This window comes from Patiria miniata, unplaced genomic scaffold (assembly GCF_015706575.1).
Source record: "Patiria miniata isolate m_02_andy unplaced genomic scaffold, ASM1570657v1 HiC_scaffold_9, whole genome shotgun sequence".
Classification (NCBI taxonomy): Eukaryota; Metazoa; Echinodermata; class Asteroidea; order Valvatida; family Asterinidae; genus Patiria; species Patiria miniata.
The window spans coordinates 8,076,025-8,099,714 of NW_024037076.1; the positions used below are offsets into that span (position 1 = coordinate 8,076,025).

The following is a 23,690-nucleotide window of genomic DNA, read 5'->3' on the forward strand; positions in this document are numbered from 1 at the left end:
CTTGTGTTACACTTGTGATCCTTCATAACTGCCTTGACTACAACACCAATATATCATTGGGCTCGTTTCCCTACGAGTTTTTCACCCAACTTAAAATACTGTACATGCCAATTACATGTACTTATAATAAAAAGAGAGTGTGTGGCCTAGTGGTTAGGGTTCGTGACTCATGATCAGAGGGTCCGGGGTTCGAATCCAGCCGCTGGTCATATATTGTGTCCTTTTGCAAGGCACTTCACCCCCACTTGCCCCTCTTCACCCAGGAGTATAAATGGGTACCGGCATTAGCTGGGGAGTAACCTGCGATGGACTAGCATCCCATCCAGGGGGAGTAGAAATATTCTCAGTCGTTTCATGCTACTGAAACCGGAGATAAACGCCGGCCTGTTGAACCACATTGGCTCGGGACAGACTTTCCTTTTTTTTTACTAATAAAAAAAGAAGCCTTGTGTCAAACAGGTAACAATTTTGTGTTGTAATTCCACAGGTCGGTTGATAACCACCGGCGGGGGAGAATCCTGGATAGGATGCAACGACCTGGGCACCGAGGGCGGATGGGTCTGGAGTGACAAGAAACCCTTCTCATTGCTCAACTGGAACCCAGGTAAAAACAATCATCTGTCTGTCTCTCATCTCAATCCGAGTTAGCTATTGGGTACTGTGAGCCTGTTTAAGTCCAGGGAATAGACCGATTCTTCGAGCCCCACCCCCAAATCTTTTGACCAATCATGACTTTGGGCAGCTGGGGGGGGGGGATTCTAAAAGGTTACAAAGGTAACATTTATCGCATTTTAACAGATTTCACTCAAAAGGCAACATTTTCCAGCCAACTTCTGATGCACAGCCAAACGTCCCAAATACTGATTTGCAAAAGTCATTTCAACAGTATTGTGCGATATTTCTTGCCGAAACTTCATATGTTTCAATACTCCGGGGTGTGCACTGGAGCGTAAATTGTCAAACAATAGGCTGTGCACAACAGCCAATTCAAGATCAACATGCGGTCCACCTCCACAGACTTAACGGACTTTGTGTGCGTGTGTACAAAAGACACTGTGTATAAAAACAGCCAGTGCGTGTTATCATGTCCTCCGATTCGAACTGGTTAATTAAGTAACAGTTTCAAGTATTCCCATGGTCATGTATTTCTCGATGATGCAGGATCATAACTAAATTGGATCCATTTGTTTACTTAAAAAGAACATTCTTGATCTTCATTTTTATCCTGTCAATGTTTGGTCCTACCGTGTTTCAGGTCAACCCGATAACTGGTTTGGTTACAGCCAGATAGGAGAACACTGCTGCAACATATACAACGCCCTCGGAACGTGGAACGACAACTTCTGTGAAAACCAAATAGGCTACAGCTGCAACAAAGATGGTAAGCTGATTTATTGTTTTTTTATTGTTACGACTATTCAAAGAAATAGTGTAATCCACTTTCAATAATGGTAACCTAAGTATTTGCTTTTTTGAAAGATTTTCAGTCAAAGTGGAATAAGAGAAAATAAGTTAGTTTGATAGGCATCATGGTTGATCTTGAGCAATTATCAATAATAATGTTTTTGAAAATGGAAAGTTTTGGGGTGTTTAGGTGTTAGAGACATTCTTGAAATTAAATTTAATTTCGATTGAAGCATGATTTTCCATCAAAAGAAATGATTTCAAACATTGCAAAATCAGTATTCCATAATGCTACAAAACTTGGAAGATGGTGGGCGCTTAGCGTATGGGCTCCATGCGCAGATACAAGAGGGCGCTTTTTATCACTTTCGAGAGTTGTGGACAGGACACGATGCGTGTGTGTACTGAATTGCACATGTGTAGTGTCTTCGCGTGAGCTTCAGGCGTCATCCGCAGTGGGTTTGAATGTCGTTTCCAGAGCTTTCCCTAAATTTCCCTTTCATACCATGGAGGGGGGGGGGGGGGGGGGGGGGGCTTTTGCACTGAGGCCATAGCGGCTAAAAATCTGCCAAACTTTCACTTTATCATTGTTCTATCGGGTATTTGTGCATAGAGTCCACAGGACTTGACTTATTAGAGAGGTTTCGCATGCAAACGGATACGTTTAGGGCGACGGATACGTCATCAGTTATGACTGGCCTCATATTGGTACAATTGACAGGCTGTGGTGGGTATGTTATCTGAGGGTACCATGCCTTGACTGACATTGATAGATGTGGCGGGTCAGCGCTGGTGAGTGCCTGTCAAACTGGCCTCATATTGGTACAATTGACAGGCTGTGGTAGGTATGTTAACTGAGGGTACCATGCCTTGACTGACATTGATAGATGTGGTGGGTCAGTGCTGGTGAGTGCCTGTCAAACTGGCCTCATATTGGTACAATTGACAGGCTGTGGTAGGTATGTTAACTGAGGGTACCATGCCTTGACTGACATTGATAGATGTGGCGGGTCAGCACTGGTGAGTGCCTGTCAATGATAGATTTAGCTCAGTAACAATGAAGACACAAAAGGTTCACTCTGGTAGGCCGTGACCAGCCTGTACAAAAGCCATCGAGAGAGGTAGGGGTAAGGTTTAATTTTTTTTTTACAGTTTGTGATAGGTATAGGAGGGTTAGGTAATGGGTTAATACAGTTTTTTATCTTATCACATCTCAGATATGGTGCTCAAGTATTTCTTAACCTACTCGGAGAAGAAAATCATGGGTTCGCCAGACAGTATGGTGGTTCAGAATGCCTGGCCCAAGGACTGCGCCGAGAAGTGTCGCACCTTGCCTACCAACACCTTCTACTGCAAGTCCTTTGACTACGAGAGGGCCACACGGACCTGTTACCTCTACAAGGTGGACCAGGCCACCGCTGGGGGTCTGATTCCGACCTTTGACACGCAGCATTTTGATTACTACGAGCGAGGTAAGGTCATCTTTTCTGCTAGTGGATGACACTTACCATTTGGTCCATCTGTGGAGTTAACACGGTTACCAGAGAAATTACACCAATGGGTGTAATTTAAAAAATATTGTACGTACACTCATACACACTGCCCCATCCCAGGGAGCTGGTGATTGTTGTATCAAAATAAGGCATCAGAATTTCAAAGCACAAAATCTGAAGGTGAAACTTAAAATTTGTCAGGTAAAAATTATTCAGGAACCCTAGAATTAATCAGAAAGGAATATTTGCATCGGGATTAGAATCAAAATCCTTAAGAATAAAATCCTCATTTCCTGGTGAATCAGATGGCTGAAGCTTTTGACGTTAATATACAGCTACTCCGTCAAATGATAAAATAAACTTGTACAGTGGAACGTCGCTATACTGAACACTGCTATACCGAACATTCGGATATACCGAGCATCGTCCTTGGCTCCCGATTTTGTGTACAGAACTTACCGAACATTGTTGTTGAAAACCGTCAACAGAAGAGGGACAAGTGGCTGTTATTTCCCCAAGGAATAGAAGGGGAAAGCCACCCATTGCTGTAGGTACAGGAGCTCAAAAACTGTGGAAACATAATTCAATAGTCGGCATGTGTTCAAAAATCGCATTTCAGTAAATGCCAGGGCATGCAGGGTGAAGTTCTGAAGGGCACTATTTATTGAAAAGTGTGTACCTGAGCACCAGCAGCTCAAAATCGCTATACCCAACGATCGCTATCACAAACAATTTCCGTGGATCTCACGATGTTCGTTGGAGCGGCGTTCCACTGTATTAGCTTCAAAGTTTCCTAACTTAGTAATTTCCCCATCTTATTTTTTTGGCAGATTTATTTGCCACCCCTCCTCCTCAGCCGACCCCCGTGCCGGCCAACAAGGGATGCCCCACAGGCTGGGGTCAGTACAAAGAATACTGCTACTACGCCAACTTCAACAAGTCGGATTTCGCCGGAGCCCAGGCCGAGTGCCAGAAACTGGGAGCAGAGGTGACCACGATCCATAACATGAATGTCAACAATTTCCTGCGTGCATTTGTCTATGAACAAAGTAAGTTATGTGAAAAGGGTGCTGTGGGTGTTGTGTTGTGTGGGTGGGGTCGTGGGGGGACAAGTCTTTCCAGATTATTTAAATAGCATCTGACTAGCACCCATAAACTAAGACATTTACAAATAGGGCTTGATGCCACAGTTGGTAGAGCATCCATATGGTGTTTCGGATGTCCAAGGTTCAAATCTAGCTCCAGTTCAACCTTATACAACATTTTTTCAAATTGTAAAGGTTATAAAAATTAAAGACAAATTTGAGAAAGGAAAACTTTTCAATCATTGGGTATAGTGCCATTTCTCTGCTCAGCACTAGAGTCAAGGCCAGGGTATACTAGTCGGAAAAGTACGTTGACATTAGATAATATTTTGGTTATGAGTTAAACACATTTTCAACTTGGGCGGATCTTGCCGTGAATGGTTCCTTAAAAAAAAAAACGTGTTGTGAATTTGCAGTTGCCTGAAGCAACTTTATTCAGATCAGGAACAATCGTGTTTTTATGGATGGTTATTTTTTCCCATCCCAAAAAGACCCAATCGAGAACCGGTTTTGGATCGGACTGACTGACCAGAAACAAGAGATGCTGTACGAGTGGTACACTGGTGAACCTGTTGTCTTTACCAACTGGAACGCCAGGGAGCCCAATGACGCCAATGGAGAGGACTGCACCGAAATGTATATTGACTCTGTAAGTATTTGATTTCTGGTGATGAAACTTAAAGCTATAGTCCATCATTTGCAGCTATCCGAAAAGTAACTGGCGTGTTTATTGTTGAAAAACATACTTGGTTGAAAGATAGTAAGGGGACTAAACTCCCTGTGAAATTATTCTTTCTTTCTGGTAAGCTGTCATTTTGAAGTAATCAACGAAAGAAGGCATTTCCAACAGTGCTTCTTAAGACGCACCGTAGGAAATTTAAATTAGTACTTCGTTTTGTTATTCGGCGAAGCGCGCGCAAGCATTGGAACGACGCACACGCACGCGCGGTTGCTATAATTCGTCGGATCAGTGCGCGACATCGCGTACAGTAGCTGCAATCGGCTCAGTGAGAACGTGTCTCGGACGCTGAATTCAGGCCCAATTCAAAACATGATTCAGCAACTTTTGATTTGAAATTGAGATCCTAGAATGCTGTTTTTCTCAGAATATACAGCTGAAGCTGAGCTGAAACTTCATCAGGTTAGTTGTTCAGCACCCTTCTTTAGATTTTGAGCACTTTTGTTGCTTCAAACGAACAAGATGCACAAATTACAAATGATGGTCTATATCTTTAAGGATTCCTCAAAAAGGACTGTAGCTTAGAAGTCCTTAAAAAAAAACACCTTGAGAGTAATGTATTATTATCATTGCTGGTAATAAAACCAAGGATTCCTCAAAAACGCCCTGGGCACTGTAGCTCGCAAGCCTGAAGAAACCTGTAGAGAGAAGACAGACAGCAGAAATCACAGTTTTAGCAGTGGGAGGAAAACCCCAGGAGAATAGTCTAGGGAAAACCCACGGAATCAGGTAGGGACTGAAAACCCATCCACGTGTGGACCATGCCAGGGCAGGAATCGAACCTGGGCCATAGTGGTGGAAGGCGCGGAAAGAACACTGCTTTTTGGAGAAAACCCCAGAACGTGGAAGGGACTGAAAGCACCATCCATACGTGGGCCTGGGCAGGATAAAGATTTCTCATCAGATAAACCACGGATCCTCTACACAAGGATAAACGACTTCCAAAATTTCTGGTTCGAGGCCTGATAACGGCCTGTGCGCATATAGAACATACAATGCGCGTGCGCGAGACTAGAGTCGGCACGCGACTGCAGTTGAATTTCTGTCAAGTCTCCCGTGATTGGGTTTCGTGTAGGGGGCCCACAGGCCGTTATCGTGCCTCTAGACAAACCATTCTGTACACTTTGTATACTAGCTCAGATGAGTCATTTATCCTTGTGTAGAGGATCCGTGGATAAACATAGTAGATAAATGCATACAATTTGTATTCAAATCTACAATCTTTAATTTGTCATAACAAATGACGGAAATAACATACAAGTAAAGTTTGCATGTAAGCTGGAAAATGTAAAAAAAACTAGTGTTGTATTTGCTTCAGATTCAGAAGTTTTCTACAATGTCGTTTGTCTCCTGGATGATAGTTCTTGCAAATGATGGATGGTTTTCCTCGTAATTGATCAATTCATGAGAGCACACAAACTTGGAATGCCCAACTGGCTTTTTAAAATGAAAAAATTCAAATTGTTGACAAATCCAGCCGTTTTGTCTTCTTGCACAGGGGTTCTGGAATGACGTGCCTTGCCAGGGTTACACCTACAATTCCATTTGTCGGAAAATTGTATCGACTGGTAACCCGCCTCCGGTGCAGGACACAACATGCCCGACAGGTGGCGTGAGTATCATATATATCCCTATTAATTAGTTCTGATAATATAGATTTTACCGGCCAATTTCCTGAAATGCTCATTCACTTCTGAAAATCGCTCATTGATTTTTGTATGAATTCGAATGCACGTCTTAATTTCATTTCAATTCAACAAAAGTTCAGTCGTTTTTATTTTAGTTGTTGGTATTTTCCTGAATTTCGGAAGCAGGCCTTTTTATCACTGGGGTCTATGGCCATTTATTTACTAGTCTGCAGCTATTATGCACAGCGTCTGTCATACTGCAAGGGCGGATCCAGGGGGGGGGGGGCCAAAGGGGGCCATGCCCCCCCCCCCCCCAAAAAAAACCGAAACCAATTGTTTTTTTTTTATGTGACGTCGCAATAAAGGCAGGCAATGAGTACACCACCATCTTTTCCTCAAAAAACATTGGCTAAAGTGGTCAGAAATTGCCTCAGATCGCACCACAGAGCATCGAGAATCCAAAAAAATGTCGGGGCCCTTAAGCAGGCCCTGAACCCCTGAACCCCACGCCATAATTTTTGACCCACATTTTGGGAGACACAATTTTTTTTTGGCCCCCCCCCCAAATTGTGTTCTAGATCTGCCCTTGTCATACTGTGTCAGTGTCGAGGGTGTACTTGTTCATAGAGACCTTAGTCAAATTTCTTTTTGTTAAACCTCAAATTAAAAAGGCTATATAAACTGAGTGCATAGGCCCACATTTCATATTCATTTTGTGTAAATAGCAAAACATGTTTGTATATATTGATATTGACCTTTAATGAATTTGTGTGTGTTTACAGACATGGAATTACCGATTTAAAGACCGATGCTACCAGATCGAACTATTCAAACTGCCCTGGGCAGATGCTGTCAACAGGTGCACAACGACACCTGGAGCTCAGTTGGTTATCATTGAGGACAGGTGTGTTGAAGTATTGTTCAGTGGCCATGTCTGAATCCGGGATTTTGTGGCTGCGGCTATGCTTTTTACCCTTGTCTTGCTGTGGTAAATAGCCATAGACCCTGACAAGGATTGCTGTTTTGCGGATACAAGCACACCTTCCTGACTAACTGTTCAACTAAGAAAGATAAATTTTGTGTGATTTCACATTTTTATATATTGATAAAAAAAATCCAAATGCTACGTAGCCCTATTTCTACGCACTCGCCTTCAATTTGTTTCTGACAACGTGCACGCTTTGCAAGCGTTACCTGCACAGATTATGGAGGGTCGAGGATATATGAAAACAAATTGGTCTGAACACTATTCAGGCCTGACCCAGTTCAGCACAAAGAGATTTGTTTTCAGACAAGCGAACTTTAGGTATTTAAATTTTCTGATGACTAGATTCTGGAGTTGTTCTGAACAAATGCAACAGTCAAACTTTTGACGTAGTTGACAGTCAAACATTTGACGTACGTGTAGCTGACAGTCAAACTTTTGACATAGTTGACGGTCAAACTTTTGACATAGTTGACAGTCAAACTTTTGACGTAGTTGACAGTAAAACCTTTGACGTAGTTGACAGTCAAACTTTTGACATAGTTGACAGTAAAACTGTTGACGTACGTGTAGCTGACAGTCAAACTTTTGACATAGTTGACAGTCAAACTTTTGACATAGTTGACAGTCAAACTTTTGACGTAGTTGACAGTCAAACTTTTGACGTAGTTGACAGTCAAACTTTTGACGTAGTTGACAGTCAAACTTTTGACGAAGTTGACAGTCCAATTGTTTCAAACGTCAAAAAATTTGGGTAGGCACGACTCTGGAACGCCAGTCTAAACAGGTTTAAATTAACAAAAGCAATTGACCTCAGACTTTATAAAGGAAAAATGCCGTTTCTTTCCTTCGTGGATTGTCTCTGACAGGATGGAGCTAGCGTACCTGAGCGGTGCACTGGGTAGTCAAGACGCGGCCGACGACTACTTCATTGCTTTTAGCGACAGCAAAGTTCCAGGTTTTTACCAGTGGACGGACGGCACGCCGATAATGTACACGAACTGGGGTGACGGCCAACCCGGTAAGTGTGTATCTGAGCTCAATTCATCCATCCCTATAAACTTATCTGACAAAGAAAATGATAGAAGCCGTAACGCAGAACCATGCTCATGCACACGTGCTTTTAAAGATGAGGTGTTACAACTGATAATGTCAAACAAATTGACCGATATTGTTTCACTTAAACCGATAATGTAACAAAAAATGACGGATACTGTAGTAGATGTTACTACACTATCAGTCCATTTTTGTTACGTTATCGGTTAGGACTGATAATGTAACAACAATTGACTGATAGTGTAGTACATTTTACTACACTATCGGTCAATTTTGTGTTACATTATCGGTTAGTGATACAGTATCGGTCAATTTGTGTGACATTATCGGTTGGTGATACATTATCCGTTGGTTACTACACTATCAGTTGTAACATATGAGGCACACACATAAGATTTTTGTAAACCTATTTGTGGTTTAAAAAGTGTTGATTTTCACTGCATACAGCCAAAATATTATATTGTGTTGCCCTCATCCAACCGACCCAAAAAGTGCTGGAAATCTCTGGTCGTTTTTTTTTTTTCCACGTGAAAAGAATTAGATAAACTTTAACTTTGCTGTAAATGTTTCTTTGTAAATACCATAATTTAATAAAGCATGCCCCAAGCCTCAGCCTCATGTACAAAATACGGTCAATTCGAACTGCTCTATCAATTTGTACATTGTTTTGCATTATTAAATTGTACATGTACTGTACATTGTATCGCATGCATGTACATGTACATGTCCACAGTATAGTTGGCGTGTGCAGTACATGTAGCCAAAACATTTTGTGTATGTTGGTAAAGGGGAACTGGTAACTGAATGGAATACATGTAGAAGAAAGGGCCGGGTAGGACTGACCGACCCTCTCATTAGTTCTCATGTAAGGGCAACACAACCGTTGTTTTTGGCCCAATGGGCAAGATATCATGAGAAAGTGTGTGCGGAGTGCGGTGGCCTCGTGGTCTGGAGCATTGAATACATGGTCTATAGGTAATTCGGCAGGTTGTGGGTTCGAGTCCAGCCTGTGGCTATGGTGTGTGTGCCCTTAGGCAAGGCACTTTATCACTCATTGCTTCTCTCCACCCAGGAGTAGATGGGTACCTGTGATGGCAGAGATATTTGCGATTTGAGTTTGGCTGTTTTGCGCCAAAATGGCAGCATCGAGCTGTACACTCCCCAGGGAGCTGAGATAGTATTTGGAATGTTTCATTGGCCGAATGAGCAGGGTAAAACTGATGAAGCGCTTTGAAACCTTATAGGTATAAATGCTATAGAAGCACCACATATTATTTGTCTTGCCTGTCGATATCCTGCCTGTATGTTGATTTTTTTTTTTACAGATGATCAACAGGGTCATTGTGTTGCCATGAACAGCGGCAACGACGCCGGCTACTGGGCGGACCGAAATTGCTCCCAGCCATATAACTTCATCTGCGAGATTGCCCGGACTGGTTACCCGACAATACCGCCCCCTGTGGTGGTGACACCTACGCCGCCAACAGATAACAATTGCGCAACGGGATGGGTGGGCTGGGGCAGTCGGTGCTTCCTGGTAGGCTATACACAGAGACATTTTGTGGACTCGACCTTTCAAAGAAAAGTTGATGTCACTGCATGAGCAATGATTACCAGAACCGGGTGTGTGAGATAACAAATGTGTGTGAGATATACCCATGTGTGTGTATCCCATTCCATGACATGCAATGAGCACAGCTAAAAAGGCACAAATCCCCAGCAAATTTTCCAGACATAACCAGTAGTGTTTAAAATGTCTAACTTTTGACTCTCTTTCTCTGAGGACAGCTGGACAAAGAGAGGACAACAGGTTAATTGTTGTCCTCAGATGGACATATTTTGTCCTTGCATAATTATATACATTTGTGTGCTTAGTATAATGGGCGAGTGTTATGATATAGGAACAAAAGGAAACACAATGCCTTGTCCTCGAATGTAAGGCATGACAATTTGTATACAATCTGAGGACAGCAAGACAAAAACAGATCAGCAGATTAATTGTTGTCCTCAGATGTGCATCTTATGTTGAGAATAGTCCTCAAATGTACGTATGTGCTTAGTCTATGGGAGAGTGTTACAATAAGCCCCAAAAGGAATCATAAAGGCCTGTTTGTTTTGCACGGATCTTGAATCAGATCTGGGATCTGTTCATTTGTTTTGCCTGGATCCCAATCTGGGTCATGGATCTCAGGTGTCGATCCTGAGAGGTTCAAAATGCCGACTAACGAAATGACTTATATTAATATGAAAATCTCCTTGTTTACTGTTGGCTGGTCATGTGACTCAAGATCTGGATCAGGTGCAGTTTTAATAGACATTCATTCACGAGGGACCCATCACTGAATCTGTAAACTGTTTGGGATGGTGCCAGATTATTTTATGATATGAGTGCGCTCCCAGACTAACTTTCAAATTTTTTAGGTTTAAATGTGGCTTAAAACATTTTGTTGCTTTCATTTCTACTCGCACGTTCCAAAAATGAAGAGTTTACCTCACCTTCAATTTAATATGGCCGACTCGGGAATAAAGTCTATTGTTATAGCATGGTACTCTGGTTCGAAGGATCTGAGTTTGGATCTGTACTGAAACTAATGCTCCCAGTGCCTTGTACTAGTTTGTAGGTATTCTTCACTTTCCTTGCAAAATCCCCCCCCCCAAGAATTCAGGTATCCGATCTTTTTTTAATTTCACGATGTAGATTTTTGAGTTGGACAGTGACTCCGCTGCAGTCAACTGGGACACAGCTAACAGAGAATGTGAGAACATGGGAGCCACTCTGGCCAGTTTCCATCACCCTGATGAGGAGAAGTACTTGATAAGCAAGTTGTAAGTCAGGGTACCATACCACTCTGGGTTAAGATGTCGTCAGTTGTGGGAGAGTTTATAAGGGCTTAATTTTTCGTTTTTGGGGAGGTGGAGAGGAAGTTTAGTGCATTTGAATAAATCTTTGCTGTTAACTCCACTTTAAACTTGATGGGGACCAACTATTTGTTGGGGGCTTTTAGAGGTACATATAAAATAAAGTCTGTCCCGAGCCAATGTGACCCATCAGGGCGGCGTTTATCTCTGGTTTCAGTAGCATGAAACGACTGAGAATATTTCTACTCCCCCGGGATTGGATGCTAGTCCATCGCAGACTACTCCCCAGCTCCTGGGTGGAGAGAGGCAAGTGGGGGTAAAGTGGCTTGCCCAAGGACACAACATATGGCCAGCAGCTGGATTCGAACCCCTGACCCTCTGATCATGAGTCACGAACCCTCACCACTAGGCTACACTCCCCACAAGAAGTTTTTCCCCAAAATTGTATGTTATGCTGTAGAAATACTTCGTTATGTTTGCATTTACTTTTTGTGTTTGGACTTGAAGTGGAATAAACCTTAAAAGGCCTCTCGCAGAGCCATTTTTACTTTTTGAAAAGCTAAATCTTTGGAGTGTTGTACAGGCACGTCTTACTGTCGACCAAAATAATGTACAAATTGAGAGTGATGGGTAAACAAGCATCAAGCACACTTGAACAGAAATATTGACTTATTTGGAACACCGCCAACGCAGGACTGGATAGCTCAGTTGGTAGAGCACCAGAGCAGCAACCTGGAGGTCACAGGTTAAAATCCAGCTCCGCTCAATTTCTTTATTCAAACTTATTAATATTGATATTGTGATTTCTATGTTTCATTTATTTAGTTCACCGACAACTAACAGACGTTTTTGGATTGGACTGAACGACCAGCGTTTTGAAGGAGGTAGGGCCTATTTATGTTAGCTCACGATGCATCTTCTGTGGCATAGTGTCTTTTTTGTACACTCTGTGGGATGCATCGTACATTCTTGAGGCTGTCAAAACAAACGAGTGTTGTGTGGGTAGTTCAAAAAGATGAGTTGTTCCTTCCTGGCTGCAAGACCTCAAATTTATCACGGCAAAGTAAACATTAACTAGTGAAGGTTTGCGGTAACACCACATGGCTTTCTCTTTTTTATTAACATTTTTGGGACCCTGTGGTATTCGTTATTATGCATTCTACCATATCATTTTGATGCTGAAAACCTCGGGAATTTGAAAACCCCCTTAAACCTAAAAAAAGCATATGTTGGAAGCAGGTCACATATTTGAAGTCCTTGTCTTTGTCTGTGTGTCCTCCTGTCCATCTTTAGGCTATGCATGGAGTGACGATACCCCAGTGGAGTACACCAACTGGGCTGCTGGGGAGCCCAACGATTATGGTGGCTGGGAAGAGTGCGTGGAGACAGACTTCAAGGGGGGACGATGGAACGACCAAAGCTGCTGGGATCGACGCAACTATATCTGCGCCATACCCAAAGGTGTGATTTTGAAACTCGGCTGTGAACAATTTTGAACGTACCAATAATAATGATAATAATTATTACTTAAATAGCACTTTATACCAAAGGCTTCACATTTATTACCCCTGTTCATTAGGCCATGAGATCAGTGCATTGTGGTCTCTACCTTCACAGGTACCCGTTTATACCCCTGGGTGGAGTGAGACTATTGTAGTAAAGTGTATTGCCCAAGAACACAAGCACCATGCTCCCCATGTTCCTCAAAGTCAGGGTTGGGCTCCATCATACCATTGTACCACAGCCCTCTACAATACCCAAATGATTTCAGTTTGAAAGGTGTCATCTTAATAATTATCACTTTTAATTTTTATTCATAATTTTTTTTTTGGGGGGGGGGATGTATGTCAGGTTTCCCATGTCTTGCAAACTACTTTGGTAGCTGCTAGGAGCGCTACTCAGCAGCTATAAACCCGAATATGCCATTTAGCCAGGGATCACGCCTAAAGTCACAATGCTATCAAGCAACATCAGCAACGCTGTAAACGTAGCAAACAGCAAACGGGGATCGCCATGAGAAGAACAGCTTTTTTGACTACCAATTTTTCAAGTAAACCACAATGGGAAACCGACTAGGTGCATTCGAATAATTATGTTTTATAATTATTTAATCAGATTTGCAAATACAAAGCTGTTTTAATTGAATCAAAGACATATTTAAGAATAATATTTTTTTGTTTTGTTCTCTTTTTGCAGGGAAGACGGTAATCACAACACCACCACCAACGATTGCTACAGGTGAGCATTTGGTTTGCAGTTGCATTCCAAAGTTGTCTTAACTCAAAAGCTTCTCTGCCTGTGCAGGTGATCTGGTCGTTACTCGTTTCATATTCAAGTTATTCTGATTTTGTTGTCAAGTTAAGCCAGGCAACCAAGGGAATGCCATTGTCACAGTTCATTGGAGTAGTTGTGACTTAAGATTGATCGACTTGTGATCAACTTGTGAGGACTTGTGATGACTTGCGAGGACTTGTGATGGCCTTGCGAGGACTTGCGAGGACTTGCGAGGACTTGTGAGGACTTGTGAGGTTTGTGGGGACTTGTGAAAACTTGCGAGGACTTGCAAGGACTTGTGAGTACTTGTTAGGACTTTTGAGGACTTGTGGGGACTTGTGGGAACTTGTGAGGACTTGTGAGAAGCTGCAAGGACTTGTGAGAAGCTGCAAGGACTAGCGAGGACTTGTGAGGACTTGTAAGGACTTGTGAGGACTTGTGGGGACTTGTGGGGACTTGTGAGAAGCTGCAAGGACTAGCGAGGACTTGTGAGGACTTGTAAGGACTAGCGAGGACTTGTGAGGACTTGTAAGGACTTGTGAGGACTTGCGAAGACTTGTGAGGACTTGCAAGGACTTGCCAGGACTTGTGAGGACTTTAAAACAACTTCAATTTTTTTTTCTTGCAGGTGACGACTGCGTAGGCTTTGTTGGATGGAAGCACCTGTACCCCAACTGTTACTACTTCAGCACTAAAGGGGACGGCTTGAAAGATTGGTACGAGGCGGAGGAGTTCTGCCATAAACAGAATGCTCATTTGGTCTCCATCCATGACAAAACAGAACGAGATTTTATCAAGAATCGGGTACGTTTATCATTCCCCCCCCCCCCCCCGAATCCCAAGATGACCTTTTTGAACAAATAAGACCAGAAGGAGGTGGGTTTAGGCCCCTGAGGATCAATTCAGGCATGCCGGCAAGTCGCGACTGGAGCGGGAGACCACACACGCGAGTGGCGAAACCACAAGACCTTTTCCAACTTGTCAAGAATTTCTTATGTTTTGTTATAATCTCGATTTTTGCTACCCCAAAAGGGTAGCAAAATTCCAAACAATCGGAAACGACGGAGTCAGCATTCAACAACAAAAAAACCCGCAGAACCACAATATCAAGGTCGAAAAGGCCTCGTGGCTTTGCCACTCGTGAGTGCTGACTTAATCTTTGCACCAGTCGCTTGCTGCATTCGCAGCTCCGCCGCTCTAAGCCACGATTGCCTTGGCGAAAGGCTAGGTCGGGTGTTACTTTTAAAGAGGATTCACGGCATGGCTTGCTACTGGATTAATTATATGTGGTAAAAAGCATGTTTTGGCCGCTATTTTTCAACAAAAAGTGATAGCACCCAAAAATGCTATTTTGATAGCACCCGCTGCAATGCTAGCACACATTTTCCAACTACAGGGTGCATACCTTGCCAAAAATCACAATGAGCATTATTCCCCTCATTTGATATTATTCCCCTCATTTGAAATCGCGGGTCGACCTGAGGCCGGCTTTACAGTCAGGGGGGAACTTGTGCACGGAGCCCATACAGCTTCCTATTTCAAATCACCATCCCCAGAAAAAAAAAAATCTTATTTCATTTTTGAAGATATTGCAGTTTATTTTTGTTTTTCAGTTGCATTCCGTCGGGAAAATGGTAAGATACTGACATTTATTTTGAATAAATAATAAAAAAACTAATAATTTGCCACACTATGCTTTTTTTTTCGCTACAGATGGACGCATTTGTCGGTAATTACTGGTGTGGGCTTCGAGCAAACATCACACATCCTGGCAATCATGAGTAAGCGAACACCCAAAATTTCTTGCCTATTTGGTTTTGCTCTTTTTCCGCCTACATTCAGAGAACGAATTTTTAAGTGGAGCAAAATTTCAGCAAAGTGTAACAGCGTGGTGTTAATAAAAGTAAAAAAGTTAAATTGAAAAAAACTTGGAACATTTTCCTGAAAATGAATAAAACTGTTGCAAACTGCTTGCAAAGTAGATTGACCCTAAATATACAAGGTGAGTGAAAACGAAACCCAAATGTTGGGACTATATTGTTTTAGTTCTGCATGTAGCACATTCGAAAATCTAGGATATGAAAGCCCAATTCATAAGCTTTCTTTTAGTACTTTTCAAGTTACGGAATTTTAAACACAACCACAGTTTTAAAGTTATGTCCACAAATCACACAAAAAGGTGTGCGTTCTTTCAGCAAAACGACAAAAATTCACACACATCCCTATAAGATTTGTTTTCATTTTGCTGAAAGAACACTTACCTTTTCGTGATCTGTGGACAGAACTGTAAAACGGTGGTTGTGTTTAATTTAAATTGTGTTTGTTTTTGTTGTGAGTGATTTAGTTTGTGTTTGTTTTGTTTGATTTCAGGTGGTCCGATGGAACCCTCTTGGACTTGAAGAACTGGCAGGTCTTCCAGCCAGACACCAAGAACGGAGAGGAACTCTGCGTCCAAATGAGGGCCAATCAATTGAGTAAAAAGGCCTTTCACTTCGGTTTCTGTTTTCGTTAAAAAATAAAGAATTTTTTTTACTGTATCCATATGTGAGATCACCGGACCTCACAAAAAAGACTCGCAAGTGGCCTGGGTTACTTTTGAGTAATTGAATTTCTAACAAAACCTGCACAATGAAATCTGTCCGCGGAATTGTCAAACTGAGTTTATTCCAAAGTAAACAGAAATGTTTGCCTGTTCCACTTCACTTGCTCAAAGGTTGTAGTATCCCTGAAACAGTCAGTGAAAGCAGCCAATAGATAATATAAAAAAAATGCATTTCAGTAAGAGACTCATGTTTTTCCCCTGTTTCCTTGTCCAAAGTTCCGTTCCTGACCGGCCAATGGCTGGATGCCAACTGTGGCCTGGATGCCCGCTTCGTCTGCAAGAAGAACGTGGACGGCACCGCGCCCACCCACCAGCCCACCCCTGCACCCACTGGAGGTTGCCCATTGGGTTGGCTCAAATACAACAACCGATGCTACAAGATCATGGGTGTGGGCGGCCAATCAGACCCCAGGAAGAACTGGCAGGATGCCAAGACGGAGTGCATGAAGACGACGGGGGCAAACCTTGCCTCCATACACAGCATCGAGGTCCAGAGTAAGCAGCTCAAAACCATTTCAGACCGCTGTTCCCAAGCCACACCAAATCAAGTTGTCCTGAAGTTAGAAATTCTGTATAAGTCAACCGAGTTTGAAATTAAACTAATGGTTCTGGTAGCCATTAGTGATCTGCCATACCATAATGAGGAATAACCCCTACCTTTGACTTTGCAAGTTACATACATCATTTCGAGAGAAGTATAAAACGTTCTTCAGTTTCCAACTTTTGGAAATATTTTTTGCTCAACAAAAATGATACCTTGGCTACTCAAAAATAAGAAAAAAAACTATAATGATTGTGGCATATTTTTTTAAAGTGTACCCAACTTAAGGCATTGATTACTCGAAACATGGTTTTGGGGGACATTCCTCATTTTGCCACAGTAGGTTACAAAATTTAGTGGGACGCTCCCATGCCTTAGGGCCCGTCACACATAGCTTTGGAAACCTCACGAAAGGGGAGTGCGTTATGTGAAACACTAAAGCAAGCCTTGAAGCATTCCAGTAATGGAGGAAAGCCAGCCCAGTAATCACAACACATAGGCCACTTGGATTGGTCTATGTGAAAAGTTAAAAGTTTGAAACAGTCAGGGGCGACTGGTCGAAAGACTCGTTGAAATAGTCCAAAGATCAGCTATTGCTGTGTTCCACATTTTGCACTCTGTATGTGCATTTCCAATGGGAATCAATTGGCAAACGTTGGCAACATTGTTTGTGAAAGTCATCCCAGCAATTCAATAAATGAAAAATGCAGATACATAATGTTAATTGTAAAGCGACTGATCTCTTGAACATGTCTTGCTCTTTTCATAACAACTTCACGTTCTAAAAATTTACCAAACTTTATCACAGATCAGTTTCCATTTCCCTCATGCGATTGTATTTTTACAATATATCTTGCGAGCGCAAGTGGAACACAGAATAATGTAGTGCGTCTGTGTCCCACATACCATGAGGCTGAAGGCGTGATAACGAATTTATCTTCAAGCAAACTTGACACGCAGTAAAGTTGGACCATCGCTTTCCACGAACCTTTTAGCGGTTAGGGCATTCAGCTGGAATGTCGCTCGCATCTTAGAATAGCGCAATACGCAGGGCGCGATATGGACCGTGAAATACAGCCTCATATTACACTGTTGTTGCCATGGATCGACCAATCAGGATCGCGATTATACAAGTTTACTTGAAGATAATGCTCACTATTCATATCCCGATTGATGTATTTGTTCTTCTCCAGCTTATTTGACTGCCGATATGATCGAGTCTACCGACGACGTGTGGATAGGGATGTCTGCTCTGGCTAGCGGCAGCAAGTTTGTTTGGACTGACAGCAGTTCCGTGGACTTTGTCAACTGGGCGGCAAACCAGAAGGATCAAACGGACTTTATTCAGGTTAATTCACTGGAAATTGATCGATCCTGTAAGCCCCACCCCCATGATGTTTTGACCAATCACCAACCTTGTTTCCATGGGTACGATCTTGCTGCGCCATGTTGGTTCCCACTTTGCCTTGTGCGATCTAAACCCCTGGACCAGTATCGGTTTTGCCCTTCACCGACGTGTAAACACTGTATACTCGGTGTGTTACCTTCTGAGTGAAAGTTAGAAAAAAATCACTCGTGTGGGACTTGAGCCCACGACCTCTTGCTTTCTTGCTTGCGGGATCAGTTGGCTGGTTTGAATCTGATGTACATGTAGCAGCGGGTACCGCAATTAAATTATTCATAAGGTGGAATCTGCGTCATTGGAATTGTGTAATTTAAATGTGCCACTATTTGGGACATTAAAATTAGGACTGCAGTCGAAGTACTTTACGCGCGATGCAGTGTTTATAACGTTGAAATTTTTTGTGTGCGTGGAATCAGTTCTTTCAAACATGAGATTTCGATGTTGCCTTATTTAGCAAGGAGTTACATTACATGTACCTACCTCCGTCGGCCCTTTCCAACACAAGATACAGGTTTTTGGGCAAAAAATCGAGGCATCCAGAATCCATATTTTACAGGTATCGCCCAGTTTTGAAAAAAAAAATGTTTGTGCGTGACGTGACGTGCAGGGGACGTGACGTGCGCAAGCACATATATAGGGTGTGCAGTCTTCGAAATACGCGCGCAGTACGCTCTGAGTAGCTGGTCAGTGTCGTTTATGTATTCCTCACGGACAGGGGTTAGTGAACTAATGCGCACGCAGCCCATGGAGTCGATGATATGTCTTTGGGAAATGGCTTCAAGGGCATCCATAGATGCGTACAATTTTACAAGTCATAACCGTGTAAATTTGAGGCAGCCTAAGCTGCACTTGATGAAGCTCCTAAATAGCATTCTGGAGGTCATAGGTTCGAAACCTGCTTAAAGGGAAAATACAACATTTGCAAACATCAAAAAATAAAACTACCAAATCATTTTGAAATACCTTGCTGGACTGTTAGTGAATGACAGTGTAAAGCATCCTGTAAAATCATGGCACCTGGTATACTGTCATTTTCAAGAAAAGTGGTATTTTTGTATCAATTTCCAACGCTGATCAGCCGATCAGCGTTGGAAAAAACTGGCTTTTTTTCAAATACTGGCCCCAGTTGACCATCGCACTTGTTTGCAATAGATTACACACCTATGAACGGGTACAAGCCAGCTAGACTGGTTCCCTGACCTTACAATTCCCCAATATATGTAAACTGCTCTGTTTCTTCTTAAATGGAGTCAGGGAACCAGACTACAGGAAAATGATTGTTTTTCTTGGTTTTTATAGCATTTTCGAACCCAAAACCTCAAAAAAGTCAGTGTAACTATATTTGCTATATATTTCCAACCCCCAATTCCATCAATTTCTGAAAATTACAGCAAAAGCAAATGATGTATATTCCCTTTAACAGTCAATGCTATGTGTTCAACCCAAAATAATGATAAATCCTCCTTAATTGTGGGATTTTTTTTGTGTTCAAATTTATTTACAGCTTGGGAATGCTTCAGATTGTATCCGGATGATGTATGAAGACGACGAGCCAGGCAAATGGCTGGATGAGAACTGTGACGCTCTGCATGCCTACCTATGCATGATGAAACCAGGTCAGACTTGTTAATCATGTCGTCAATTTGTATTTAAAGGGACACTTGGTCCTGGAACAGCCCAATTGGGCCACAAAACGCGCTTTGTGTTTGAACAAGATGCTGTTAAACGGAAAGAACATTTAAAAGTAGGATTTAAACACCCACACAACTATCCTTTCCAAACTGGGCGTTTTTGTGTTATTCCTGTATTATGCATGCGAGAAGAAATTTCGGGGTCCACTTTTGCGACCTCATAAATTCGAGCTGTTTGGATGCTAGTTGTGATTTCATTCGTAAGTGTTTGCCTTGTGCGGACGTTGAAGAAACCACTTTTTTTGCATTGGTGATTGGTCACCGCTGTTCCCTAGACACACAACGTGTATATCGTACACTGATGTAAACAAGCGAGTTTTTTTCCGTCTTTTCTCGGGAACAGTAAGACATTAGGTTGGTTTCCTTTCAAACAGATGTTTGAAATAGGCTAAGTAAACAATCCAAAACATAAAATTTTCGGGGATTTCAGGACCTAGTGCCCCTTTAATTTTGTTTTCCAATTACAAACAAATATAGTTCCTCATAAGTGTGGCAGGCATTAAAGCTGGAAGCTAAAGGAATCTGGAGCGTATACAAACATTGAGTGTCTCTGAGTGAAATGGGAGGAATATTATCGCAAGGTAAAAATCGGGACTTTTCCATTTCACGAGGCGAAGCCGAGTGAACTGGAAAAGTCCAGATTTTACCGAGCGATAATGTTCCTCCCGTTTTCCAATTTAAGCCACTCAATATTTTTTTTATATAACTGACATATAGATCCTTTTCATTTGATATGTTCCGTTGAACTTTTATTTCAATACTAAATTGGTTAAAAATCTTCTCTATCAAATCATCTTCTCTATCAAATGCACTTTGGATGCTACTTCTCTCATCACCAATCTTCACTGGGATACCCATCCAGCAGCATATATATCATTCAAAGTTCTTTTGATGGTTTACAAGTGCCTACTTGATATTTCTCCTCCTTACTCTGTGTGGCTTACTCACTTTGTATCAACCAGGCATACCGGGATTAAGATCTTCCAATGATAAACTTCTTCTCTCTATTCCTACAGGTTCAAAATCCCTTTGAGACAAATCTTTGTCAATAGCAGGCCCCAAATTATGGAACACTATTCCCATCAACATCGGGGATGCCCCATCTCTCATCATTTTCAAGAAACGTCTTAAAAGTTTCTTATTGATAACATCCTAGTCTTGTACAGCGCTTTGATCTATCTTGTAAAAGCGCTTTATAAATACTTTATTATCATTATTATTAAAACTTGTAACTAAAGCTCTATTAACTTTTAACCTACAGATGACCAGTATCCCGACAACCCGATTTCAAATGATTGCACCGATTTAAGCGGAAGTGGCTACACACAATACGGCGACGTGTGCTTTAAGGTCTATACTGATTCGAAGAGGAATTTTAACGATGCCAAGACAAAGTGTGAGGCAGACGGAGCTAACCTGACGTCCATCATGAACGGCTATGAGCAGGCCAAGCTACAGTCAATGATGGACGACAAGGGGAAACTTGGCAGCATGTGGATTGGACTTTACGATGATCCGGTAAGTTTCAAGCTGTGAATTTGTCTACTGATACATGCGAAAAACGTGAACACAAAACATTCACACTCATGTTTTCTTGTACCAGACTGCTTCCAAACCCAGTATTAAATTTACCTTTCGTGAAGCATAATTTCAAAATGCAATGTTAAAGGGAATGTACATCATTGGCTTTTGCTGTGATTTCAGAAATGAAGTATTTGAGGGGTTAGTATAATAGATCAAATATTTTTAAACTGACATGTTTGAAGTTTTGTGTTCGAAAATGCTGGAAAAACCAAGAAAAACAAAAGTGTCTAAGTAGTCTGGTTCCCTGACTCCACTTAAGATGAAATGGATCAATTTATAGATGCTGGAAAATTGTAAGGTAAGGGAACCAGTCTAGCTGGCCTGCACCTGTTCATGAACATGTAACCAATAGCAAACAAAATTCGGACTGGAAAAAAATGGTAAATTTGGAGCAGTAGCCGAAAATTAGTTGGGTTTTCCAACAATGGTTGGCCGACCACCTTTGGGAATTTATACAAAAATACCACTTTTCTTGAAAATGACTTCACACCAGGTGCCATAATTTTACAGGATGCTTTAGACTGTAATTTACCAACATCCTAGTAAGGTTTTTCGTAAAAATTTGGTAGTTTTGTTTTTCGATGTTTGCAAATGTTGTATATTCCATTTAAGTTGCTCACCAATTTTGTTTGAAAAACAAAAACAAAAAACAACTATTGTTCCCCTCCACCCAACCCCATTTGGTTCAGGTTCCACCTTCCCACCCACTCAAAACACAATATTCGGGTTAGGCCAAATAAAAAAAACCCCCATATTTAGCGTCCCTGCCCGCTTCCTTTTTGGAAGCCGCCTCCTTTAAAAAAAACACCACAAAACAAAAAACAAAAAAACGAAAAAGAAAAAATTACACATTTTGAACAGTGACATCATTTGAGTCTTTTGTCTGTTGCATCTAGCCCTTATAAAGCTGTTATGTCATTTCCCGAGTCCAAGTGGCGGCCATGTAAAAAAACAAACTGGCCGCCATCTTGAAAAATAGCCCGGTCGGGCCGCCATTTTGGAGGGAAAATAAAAAAGGCCTCCTCTTTTTTTCAAAAAGGCAGGATGCTAAATGTGTTTTTTTTACTTGGCCTTAAAGAAAAAAATGGATCCAGTAGACAGAGTTTGGCTTGGGCTGTACTCCACTCGAAATGTGACGTCACAAAATGACGTCTAAATTGTTTTTTTCCTTGCACGCAGGCCACTGGAGTGTTTGCGTGGATAGACGGCTGGCCGCTTCACTATGACAACTGGGGATGGACCGATCCTAAAGGCCTCCCGTACGTAATCATGAAGGAGGACGGTTGGCTGTATGAGGCTGGTGAATGGGGAAACGTAAACGGGGAGGGTTTCTTCAATAAGTACTACACGGCCTGCAAGTACAATCCAGGTTAGAATAGTCATGTCATGCTATAAACCTTTCTTTCGTTTGTAAACGTTGAGCACATTTTTTTCATGGGCAGCCAACAGGGCATACATTGAAGCCGTGGTTGGCAAGAGATTTTGCTCAAAAAATTGCATATTACAGGCATGCAACTTTACCTCGGATCCACTGATTTCCTCGTTTTTGTACTTCTCATGAATGCCTTTACAAATTGAAAAACATTGTACAAACTCTAGTTTGTTTTGGAGTTTCCTCGTTTTTTTTTCTAAATTGCTAGTTGCATGACTGATATTAACACCCTTTGTAAGAAAGATAGAGTATTTGGTAGCGTCGTTGGTTATTTGGTAGTGTTGTTGGTTATTTTTGTATTCTCAAAAATCCAATGATAACTATTTTTTTCATTTTTGCAATGTTGACCTTCCATATTTTGCCAATCCGTGGTTGGCAAAACGTGCCAACCCGGATGTTGGCAAAGAAAGGTCCATACTATGGGCCTTATTCACAAGTTGGCCATTTTTGTTGAGTTCCCTGAATGTATATCATTAATTGTTAACTGTTGAATGGGATGGCGCCAGACTTTTTATGCAGGTACAATGCAGCCTTATTTTACTGGTCTTTTTTTTTTTTAAATATGGCTTTAAACATTAGGGAATGTTTAATTACAAATGTTAAATTATTCATTGAAGCAGAGAATCGCAAGTACCAAAAATTAAGATTTTACCTAACTTTCAGTTCAATATGGCCGACTCGTGAATATGGCCCATATGGCCGTATCCTTATGAAGTGTCCGGATCTATGGCTGTGTCTATATTGTTAGCATGTGCCCATTTTGTATTTGTCACAGCCTTAGGCACTAGCCCTAACAGGAAACTTAAATGCACATTTGGTCTACACCTCGTTAGGCCAAAAAAAAAAAGTCTCCGGTTTCTGGTATGCGCGCACGTCGCCAAAATGAAAAAAGTTTTTTTTCAATGAAAGATG

General features: G+C 41.8%; 1 protein-coding gene across 1 annotated transcript in view; it reads left to right on the forward strand.

Moving 5' to 3' along the window:
* Positions 1 to 23,690, forward strand: part of LOC119720569 (lymphocyte antigen 75-like) — a 68,728-nt gene that overhangs the window by 13,868 nt on the left and 31,170 nt on the right. Inside the window, exons 15-35 of the mRNA XM_038190285.1 lie at positions 488 to 604; positions 1,256 to 1,381; positions 2,622 to 2,876; positions 3,728 to 3,946; positions 4,474 to 4,631; positions 6,220 to 6,333; positions 7,132 to 7,253; positions 8,204 to 8,355; positions 9,716 to 9,927; positions 11,089 to 11,216; positions 12,075 to 12,133; positions 12,543 to 12,710; positions 13,446 to 13,487; positions 14,152 to 14,327; positions 15,237 to 15,304; positions 15,894 to 15,997; positions 16,342 to 16,620; positions 17,860 to 18,014; positions 19,576 to 19,687; positions 21,024 to 21,280; positions 22,526 to 22,715. Of these exons, the coding sequence (XP_038046213.1) occupies positions 488 to 604; positions 1,256 to 1,381; positions 2,622 to 2,876; positions 3,728 to 3,946; positions 4,474 to 4,631; positions 6,220 to 6,333; positions 7,132 to 7,253; positions 8,204 to 8,355; positions 9,716 to 9,927; positions 11,089 to 11,216; positions 12,075 to 12,133; positions 12,543 to 12,710; positions 13,446 to 13,487; positions 14,152 to 14,327; positions 15,237 to 15,304; positions 15,894 to 15,997; positions 16,342 to 16,620; positions 17,860 to 18,014; positions 19,576 to 19,687; positions 21,024 to 21,280; positions 22,526 to 22,715 (3,213 nt within the window). The remainder of the gene's footprint in view (positions 1 to 487; positions 605 to 1,255; positions 1,382 to 2,621; positions 2,877 to 3,727; positions 3,947 to 4,473; positions 4,632 to 6,219; positions 6,334 to 7,131; positions 7,254 to 8,203; positions 8,356 to 9,715; positions 9,928 to 11,088; positions 11,217 to 12,074; positions 12,134 to 12,542; positions 12,711 to 13,445; positions 13,488 to 14,151; positions 14,328 to 15,236; positions 15,305 to 15,893; positions 15,998 to 16,341; positions 16,621 to 17,859; positions 18,015 to 19,575; positions 19,688 to 21,023; positions 21,281 to 22,525; positions 22,716 to 23,690) is intronic.